This window comes from Siphateles boraxobius, unplaced genomic scaffold, assembly GCF_051911475.1.
Source record: "Siphateles boraxobius isolate OS27281-9 unplaced genomic scaffold, OSU_SipBor_1 6, whole genome shotgun sequence".
NCBI lineage: Eukaryota > Metazoa > Chordata > Actinopteri > Cypriniformes > Leuciscidae > Siphateles > Siphateles boraxobius.
In genome coordinates, this window is record NW_027509186.1 from 20,347,131 (window position 1) to 20,357,211 (window position 10,081).

At 42.3% G+C, this 10,081-nt stretch overlaps 1 protein-coding gene across 2 annotated transcripts; it reads left to right on the forward strand.

Annotated features, from left to right (window-relative positions):
* The first annotated feature begins 1,674 nt into the window (after nucleotides 1-1,674).
* LOC143715617 (olfactory receptor 1M1-like) lies at nucleotides 1,675-7,393 on the forward strand. 2 transcript variants are annotated; one of them, XM_077207395.1, is made up of 2 exons: nucleotides 1,675-1,701; nucleotides 6,455-7,393. In XM_077207395.1, the coding sequence occupies exons 1-2, from the start codon at nucleotides 1,675-1,677 to the stop codon at nucleotides 7,391-7,393; spliced, it is 966 nt and encodes a 321-aa protein (XP_077063510.1). The 2 variants fall into 2 exon arrangements, with proteins under 2 accessions (XP_077063510.1, XP_077063511.1); XM_077207396.1 differs by lacking the exon at nucleotides 1,675-1,701 and having other exon boundaries at nucleotides 6,440-7,393.
* The last annotated feature ends 2,688 nt before the right edge of the window (nucleotides 7,394-10,081 follow it).

Sequence of the window (10,081 nt, forward strand, 5' to 3'; positions counted from 1 at the left end):
AAACGAACGAGACTATTTTGGGTGAATTTGGAGCATGTGGGGGGCTGAGTGACCTCAGAATGACCACCTAATATTATTTTAACATCTAAAAAACTGAAGCAGCTCAAACAAACCTTTTACAGCACAAACCAGCACAAACGGAGCACAAACGAACAAGACTATTTTGGGTGAATTTGGAGCATGTGGGGGGCTGGTGACGTCATCGTCTATAATTAAATTTCTGATATTTTAAAACCCGACACAGCAAAAACAAAAATTTTACCGGAACAAATGAAGCACAAACGAACGAGACTATTTTGGGTGAATTTAGAGCATGTGGGGGGCTGAGTGACCTCAGAATGACCACCTAATATTATTTTAATATCTATTAAACCGAAGCAGCTCAAACGAAACTTTTTACAGCACAAACCAGCACAAACAGAGCACAAACGATTGCATCTATTTTGGGTGAATTTGGAGCATGTGGGGGGGCTGGTGACGTCATCGTCTATAATTCAATTTCCGATATTTTAAAACCCAACGCAGCACAAACGAAAATTGTACTGGCACAAATCAGCACAAACGAAGCACAAACGAACGAGCCTATTTTGGGTGAATTTGGAGCATGTGGGGGGGCTGAGTGACCTCAGAATGACCTAAAAATATTCTTTTAATATCTAAAAAAACGAAACAGCACAAACGAAACATTTTACAGCACAAACGGAGCACAAGCGATTTAGCATAGTTTGACGACGTTTTGCGTTGGGTGGGAGGCCAACTTCACGCAGGTCCCGGTATGTGCCCAAGGTTCCTACCTCTCCCTTAAATGGGACTAGGTGGTGAGCCTGCAAGCGTGTTATGTTATGGGTTACGTGCACAGAACGCAAGCCTTAGAACCTCACACCGGCTCTTATTTGTAAAGGAAATCAGTAGAGAGGGAAGGCTGTTTTCAAGCGAAGTTGGCCCACTGAATGGTGGCTGCCTTCATCTTGGTGAAAATTCCGAGATGTCCACTTAGGTGTTGAGCTCCTCTTAAATGAGTGTGTGCTCCGCCTAGGCATTGACACAGAGTGCTTCGCTGACAGATATTCTAGAGTTGGAAGCTGGGCGACACCTATGCTGGGTGGAAGCTGGGCTTCTCATGAAGCCAGTTTCACCGTGAGCCCAGTTCAAAGTGTCGGCTTGCTGCGCCATTCCCCTCCTACGGACTGGATACGTGCGCCATTCTGCTCCAGTTGAGTTCCCTTTACTGAACCCTTTTGAGTTCTTGCGCACCCCTCCGACATCAGAGGTGGCGGAACGCCTGGTGTTAGGCCTACCACTCGTAAGCTTGTGCAACCTGTGTTAGGTTGGGTCCATATGTTACGATCCCTACGGTGATCCCATATGTGTATTTTTCCACAGTACGGCTCCCTGCGGCAAGCCTGTGTCTTAGCTCAGCAGAGTCTGCTCTGCCGTCACTGTCCGGTGTGTACTCCCCCATCATAGGCTGGAGCCAACCCAGTGACATTCCATATGTTGTACTGCCGGTCATCCGCCCAGTTCATATGTGTATTCTCCACATGTTGCCTCCCTTCGGGCAGGATGTGGCTTCAACAGCGTCCCTTTCTTCCTTGTTCAGGGAACGCTTTCCCAGTGGTCCAGTAGGAACAGCAGTGACTTCCCTGGCCTAAGCCCTGTCCTTCCCCGCCTTGCATGGCAGCTTTAGTGGCGTTTTCAATGGTTGATCCCCATTCAGTCGACTACGTCCGACGTTATCGACTGAAAGGGAATCTCCTGGTTGTGTATGCAACCCACCGTTCCCTGAAGGAGGGAAGGGAGGACATAGTCCCCTAGCCACTACCGCTGGACCACCGCTGACTCCGAGTTACGCTCGGCTCCTCAGCGAAAAGCAACTAGTGCGTGCATCCACTTACGTATTTATACCCACGCTGCGGGGGCAGAGTGGTTGATATAAATCACGCACGGCAATTACATTGGCTCGTTCAATAGTACTCGAAGACGATTGGCTCCCTAACGTGATCCCCATTAAGTCGACGTCAACTACGTCCTCCGTTCCCTCCTTCATGGATTGGTGGGTTCCATACGCAACCAGGACGTTTCCACTTTTGTGGAAGAAGAACCACAGGAAGAATCAATCCTCACTTTTAAGACTCCGGATATACACGGTTTCAAAGAGCCTTCAAAGAAAAGTTTGTATTTGACTTGTGTAAAAGTTGCTCACCAATCGCTTCTGGAGGACTGTAGAGAAATAAAGTGGAAAGATGTACTGGGGCCAAACTCTTCTCCTAGGAGATGCTGGAGGTCATTGTATAAATCTCCCTTTGAAAAACGAACTGCAGATCTACAATGGAGAATTATACATTGGGCAGTAGCTACGAACAGACACGTGGCACATATTGATCCCACTGTAGAAATGAAATGTCCCTTTTGTGATCTAGAAGAATCAATTGATCATCTGTTCTTACATTTTAGACTGAGAAGTATTTTTCAGACATTACAAAACTGGATTGCAAAACTAGGTGAAGAGTTTAATGACTATGGTTTTATTTATGGACCGAATTATAAGGCCTCTGAAAAGAGAAGAATTGGCATAATTAATTTTTTAATAGCAGAAACCAAAATGGCAATATGGGTAACAAGGAAAAAAATGATAAAAGAAGAAGCTTTAGTATATCCAGAGAGAATGTTAAGAGTTTTTAAATTGACAAAAAATCTGTTTAGTTTTAAGGAAACATGGGGTTTAAAGGAGAACTCCGGGCAATTTTTAAGTTAATCTTGATCGTTATACCTTTGTGAGTACTGTCTATAGAAAAAAAAAACGAACTGGATTGGTGATTGCAACACGGAGCTGTTCCCGCAAATGCCCAGAGCTCCCCCTCAGCTAAAACGGCAGTTATGGGGGCATATACATAAAGAGTGTCTTTGTGCCTCTTAACAGACACAAAATGCAATTAAAATGTCTGTACAACATGAACAGGGCCCTTACATGTGAACAAGAGCGGGTAGCATTACCGGCTCGTTGACTGCCGAATACATTGCTGCAGCAGCCTTTTCTTAGGGGACTGACAGAGCGAGATGTTTCAATGGTGGTCCGGCCGCGATGGGAGTCAACCATCTTTTGAGAGATTTGTCTGGGTTGCCGTAGCAACGGCAGTGTGTGCAGGTGAGCGGGTTGTTTTACCGGCTAGTTGGCTGCATAATACGCCGCTGCAGTAGCTTTTGTAGCCTTCCTGGATCGAGGAGGAGGCGGAGTGATGAGAACCACTCCTCGCTGTCAGGTTGGAACAGCTGTCATCTAGGTCCGTTCCTTCAGCTTCGTCCCCTGAGGCGGCGGCAGTGCGGGCCAAAGTTGGCAGCTGCGCGTCCGGGAGGGGCGGAGAAGGAGAGAGAGAAGCTGGCGGGTTGTAACGTAATCCTGCGAGCTCCGGGGTGACAGTATTCGCAGCGAAGGCCTCAAGTCGAGCCTGCAGGTGTGTTCCGTGCCCAGGCAGAGAGCCCCGAGCACGTGGCGCGAGGCATTTTTAGAAAAACGCCTCATGCTCTTTTAGAAAGAACAGAGAACGCAATAGCATTAAAGGATATTCGTCGCCGGATGGCGTAGCAGGCACGGAAGGCTGAAGGTGGCGAAGATGGCCGGCTTCCTCAGGCTCTTTCCTCTGCTTGCTGGTCGCTGATTTCAACGGCGGTGGCTTCTCTCAGAGTCCAGCGATGCGGAGAGCTTCGCTGAAGATGATGAAATCAGTGAGGCAACCTACGAGCCTGGCTTTTATACGCTAAGCCACCCCCATTTGGACGTGACGTCACTCGCAAGGCTCAGTGGTAGGTTGCAGCAGTTTCTGCAGGGCAGCCAATGAGCACACAATATGGCCTTTCTAGGTGTGCTAGCTGCTGCACTGCGTTGACAATAAATACAAAATTAAGGATAATTTTGGCTTCAATATCTCGAGCAAAGATGCTTTACCCTTAGCGTAAGCTAGCTTACGCAATACGAGAGGACCTCTCGTAAGAGAACTACAAACAAAAACTCCCCGTGGGGGAAACCGAGACAGCCATCTGGCATGAAACATGAAACACAAGGAAACAGACAATGAACCAGCACAGGACTGCAAACACAGGGAGATTAAATAGGAAGCAAACAAAAGAGGGTAACGATGATAGCAGGTGGGGCAAATTAATCAATAATCAGGTAACAAGATGGGAGGGGCTGGACAATAGACAGGAGAGCACATGGCACAAGGAATTACAAGACAAAGCCAAGTGCTCACAACAAACCAGACTAAACACAAAGACATGACAAGCCGGGAATGTCAGAGGTCTGTCACCAAACCAAATATAAACCAGACAGAAGTGACAGAACCCTGAGATTAAGTAGCAGTGGGTGGTAATTGACAAGAAATATACAGTTTTCTACCATCATGCTAATAACTTTTCTTTGGTCATTCGGCAGTCTTGCAGCCTGAACCCCTGCAGGAAATCCACCCTTACAGATGGTGCCGAAACCCAGGATCCCTTGCAAAAAGTTGAGCCTACCTTGTGTAAACTCAAGAAAGAGTACATTGGGATTAAATGTCCAGATGAGGAAATGCTCCAATGGTGGGACATAATTAGCAAACATAAAAATAAATCAAAACATGGTGAAATAATTGAAGCTTTAAACTTCATAAGTTGTACATTGCTACGTGAGTTAATAACGTGTCTAGCTTCAAGTATGTAGATGCAAAAGGTAAAGAACTGCAATCTTAAAATGCAGAGGCACAAATGTGTGTGGCAAAGATTCAAGATCTCTTCACTTCATCACTTATTGGGGTCCCCTGGAAACATTTCCATTGTGTTCTGTGCGTTTCTGTATCTGGTTGTGTTGTGAACTTTTGCAGCACGTTTCTGTATTTGGTTGTGTTGTGAACTTTTGCAGCGCGTTTCTGTATTTGGTTGTGTTGTGAGTATTTGGAGAACATATTTGTTGTAAAACTGACGAAGATGTTTTTCTGTGAACTGTGAGGGTTTTTTATTTGGACTAGGAGATGGTAGGTGCTGGGAGATGGCAGATTAACCTAGTAGTTCCTCTGAGCATGAAGGACCTGACTCAAGCTCAGGTTGAGTTACCCCTACTCCTCAATGGATGTCAATACCACCACAAATGCCATCTGAAGCACTTGTGCCAAGTATTGACAAGGCCTTTTCTTCCTCTGCTGTGAGAAGGGAGGACTCATTGGTCTCACGACTCTCACCACCTGTTTTTGTTTTTTTGTTTGTTTTATTGCAGTCCCCTGCAGTGCCATCTTCCTTTTTGCCATGATTGCAAAACCCTGCCACTTCTTGCAGACCTCCTGCCCCGATCTTTGAACACCCATGGTTGCAGTTAATTTGCTAGCAATGTCCTCCCATATTTTTTGTTTTTCCTTATTTGTATGGGGTTCATTAAATCTGTTGAAAATAACTTTTTTTTTCACTCTATCTCCTCTAGAAGGACATTGATTTCTTCTTTTGTCTGTCTGAAGTCCCAAAAAAGCATATGATTTATTAAAAATATGTTTTCAAACTATGATGCAAAGGATCGCCTTATATGATTTCCTAGCAAAGGACTTACTTCCTAAAATAAAGGCAACTATGTATTTTAAAACCCATTTATACCATTTGAGGAAAAAATAATGTGTGATATTATACATTATGAATGAAATCATTTGCATTTTATGTTGTCATTTTACTATTTTTATAAAGCGTTTCATAATAAATATTGTCCCAAAGCATGTTTTGAGGTCCACTAGTGGTGAACCATGAACCTCATTTTGAAAACCCCTGATTTAGAGCAGACAAGAAGTGTAAGTATTACATATAATGGAGTTTGTTATATATTAAAGTCGTTATACATTATAGAGGTATATTTGTATAAACCTCCCAGAGAGGATCTCAACCATTTCCACTACTCGCTGTTAAGCCCGAAACATGGACATAAGTTGTACTGCAGTTGCTCTTACATAGAATTAAATATATCCTTGAGTTACTGTAATATAATGTGCACCAATGAGAACTTCACAAAGGGGAATTGTGTGGCCAGTGAAAAAAATGTCTATCAAAACTAAAGCAGTGGCCAGAGCATTTACTTCAATAGACATATTACATCACTGTGTTGTCTGAAAGCTCTCAAGAGATGAATCAGTAGATATATTTGGATTCAATGACGCAGATGTCCAATGATCTTTGCGACATGAGAGAATAAGGATGGGCATTTAAAACAAAGGACTAGTTTAATTCAAAGCAGTTTACAAGCTTTCAGACACTGTCATTGTTTGCTCTTGGCTGTGATTCAAATAGTATGCTGAAAGTATACATAAAGGTATATTTTTGAAAATAGATGTTAAAAGTGTGAGATGACAATTTAGTAAAGTCCATATTTGGGTTATTTCTTTATAGTAATTTCTATTTTCAGCCTGTGCAAAACAACAAACGCAAAGCTGCCATGACTTTATCCCAGAATATCTCGATTGTTCATCCTGAATACTTTTTTATCACTGGGCTTACAGGTACACCATACAAAACATATTACTATATATTCTTATTTATCATTTATTTTATTACTGTAATTGGGAACTCTATAGTCCTTCTCATTATAGCTCTTGAACGGAGCCTGCACAGTCCAATGTACATTGGTGTGTTTAACTTGGCCTTGGCTGATATTGGTGAAACTAATGCACTGATTCCTAACATGATGAAGATTTTTTTATTTGACTCACAGTACATCTCATACAATGCTTGTTTTGCAAACATGTTTTTTCTGAATGTCTTTATTACTGTGCAAACTTACACTCTTGTTGTTCTGGCATTTGATCGTTTCATTGCTATTTGTTTTCCACTAAGATATCATGCCATAGTGAATATTAAGTTTATGTCTATAGTGTTTTCAGTAATATGGGCATTTAACACCTGTATGGTAACACTGACGACATCTTTGATGACCAGACTTTCATTCTGTAATTCCAACGTGGTAGAGAGTTGGTATTGTGACTATGGAATATTGCTGTGGCTGCCATGCAATGACAATAGCATTAATAACTTATTATCAATCCTCATTGAAGCTTTTTTCCTTGTAGCACCACCTTTCTTTATAGTCCTGTCATATGTGGGCATTTTTCTTGCTTTATGTAAAATTACAACTTGGGAAGGACGTTTAAAAGCACTGAAGACCTGTGTTTCTCACCTTTTGGTAGTTGGATCATTCTTTCTTCCCATAATATGCATTTTGTTTGCTTCACCTACTACTAATGCCAGGATCATCAGCGGATCTCTTTCATTTGCTCTTCCACCAATGCTAAATCCCATCATTTATGTTTTGAGCACAGCTAAAATCAAAGACTTAATCCGAAAAATGCTTAACAACAGATCTGCACCAATTAGAGGAAACATTTCAAAATGACTATATAATTTGATCTTTGGGAATTAAATTACCTATATGAAATATTACATTTATGTACAGTATTTCATAAATATTTTTAGATCCATTATGTGGAAAATAAAAATGTACAAGCAGAAAATAAATTCTTAACATGTAGATTAGACACATTAAACTTGTGTTGGTTAACAGCAGTAAAATGTTGTTTATTTATTAATTATTCCATCTGATTTCAATTGTGTGTACTGTACTGTGTATGCTAATATAGTATTTCTGTCAGGAATAACTGGAATACCAAAGAGGCGGTTTGATAAAGATGATGTTTTAATAACAGTTATTGAATACAATTAACAACAGCAAAAACATGGCAGAGATGATGGTAGTAAAAACAGAAGAGGCGTGGACAGTAGTGTTTCAATATTCTGTGTATACTATAATCATAAAAGAAACAGGCTCGCATGCACAAACTGTTGCCGGGAGAAGGCCACTAAAGGAATAATGCAGATTGTCTATATACAGAAAACCATCATTTACAAACAATGCCTCCAGGGTGCAAGAAGGAACAAAAGCAAATCCAAATGGAGAAGAGAGGATGAGTAAGTAGCAGAAGAATGCAATCTTCTGGACAAGATGTTTTGATAAGCACTCAGTGCCAACACATGATATAAATAAGGCAAAGTAACAATTGTTCATTAGTGGCTGATTGCTCATTAGTGCTTATGTAATGCTGTCTAGCAGCTCCAAACCCATGACACAATAGAGAGACACAAAACAAACCTGAAACAATCCAGACACCTGAGAATTTTAATGTCAGCAACCAAAGTGTTATTAATTCTCATTTTTCAGTGTCATCGATCGAGGGTAAATTCAAATATTTTTATAATTCTCGTTTTTTGCAAAACTGTCATGTTATGGGTAACAATTTATAATAAGCAGGCTATACAGCAGGGCTATTCAATTAGCTTAATTCGATGGCTGGATTATTAAATCGAAAAGTTGAGGCGGGCCTGTGGGTTTAGCTTATTTATTGAAACATAATTTATTACTTATTGAAACATAACAGTATCAATAAGTAAGCTAATGTAAACATAAAAAAATATTGTATTTACCTGGAGATGTGGTACCCAACAGTATGCAGATTTATAAGACCATAATAAATAACTTATTTACAGCTATGTACAAATATATGAATTATACAAGATCATAGTTATAGGTAAGAATTGGTAAGAACTGGCAAGTTGCGAGGACGTAACATCAAAGGACCATATTAGTCGTTGGATGCGCCAAATAACGTTCCAGCAACATAACTTTGTGATTCCTGGATTCGTTGTGGCGACGTTATAGAGGTACTTCGCTGGAGCGTGGCAGGTACATCTTCCGCATTTATCTTTAATATAATTCTCACCTTTAGTCCTGGGAATGAAGATGTGCTTGTCGCATAACCTTAAAATCAGCATAGAACTGATAAACTGAAACACTTCATTCTCTGCTGTAAAACCTTATAAATTATAATAGAGAAGTGTGAAGTGTGTATTGTTTTCAGTAAATACATTTAGGGATTAATACATATGTAATGGAAACCAATACAAACCCCTATTAAATTCTAAATAGAAAAATGGCCCAAAACCACAGTGCATTCATTTATTAATCAGCATTAATTCAGTGTTACTTTTTACAATTACATTACCGATTTTTTAACCATGTAAAGTGTTAACAATGTCAGGATACAGGCACGGAGACAGAGGTAAGTGAATCCAAACACAGTTTTATTTAAAGTGACACAAGTGCAAAGGTGAGTATTCAAAGTTCAGGTGCAGATTCTGTGAAGATCACTACGTGAGGGGCAGATTTCAGGTGAGCAGGTCCTCTTCAGGTTAGCTGATGTAAAGCAGTCACAGTTCATTAATACTTGTCTTTTCTCTTTCAGATGCAGTCACGAGCAAGTAAAACTCAGCGTGAACACAGGAAGCTCCAGTGAATACCAGATCGCGTGAACACAGGAAGCTCCAGTGAATACCAGATCTCGGGAAACATGGATTCAGACAGGATTTCTGGAGACAGCGGAACAAGGATACAGAGGTTAGTATTTCACAGGTGAGTATATGATACTTGGCGGGCACTGGATGCATCAGAGATTTCGGGAGACAATGGGTAATGGTCTGTTCCTGTTGGACGCTTGACCAAGACTGAGGCTGTGGTGAGTTTAATGGAGCTTGCTAATGAGGCTGCTGATTGTGAGCAGGCGCAGGTGATAATACTCAGGGGAGAGTAATTGCAGGTGTGACACAGAGGATTCTGGGGAATGTAGTGCAGAGATAGACGGTGAACCGTGACAGAACCCCCCTCCCCTCCTCCCCTCCCCGAAGGCGCGTCCTCGCGCCGTATAACATCCAAAGGGGTGGGAGGGTGGGCGCCCTGGGGGCTTAGGAGGGCGTGGTTGGAAAGGACAGGAAGCCTCCAGGGCGGAGCTGGCAGCTCGTGGGACCAGGGCGGAACAGGCAGCGGGTATGGCCACGGTGGAGCTGTCGGACACTGGGAAGTCCAGGGGGGAGCTGTCGGACACTGTGGCGTCAAGGGGGGAGCTGTCGGACCCTCGGGCGTCCAGGGGGGAGCTGTTCCTTCGGATGGCCGTGGCCCCAAAATTTATTGGGAAATTGACAGGAAAGGGGGGATCCGGCAGCAAATAGGGTCTTGGGCTGGGCAGGTCCAGCG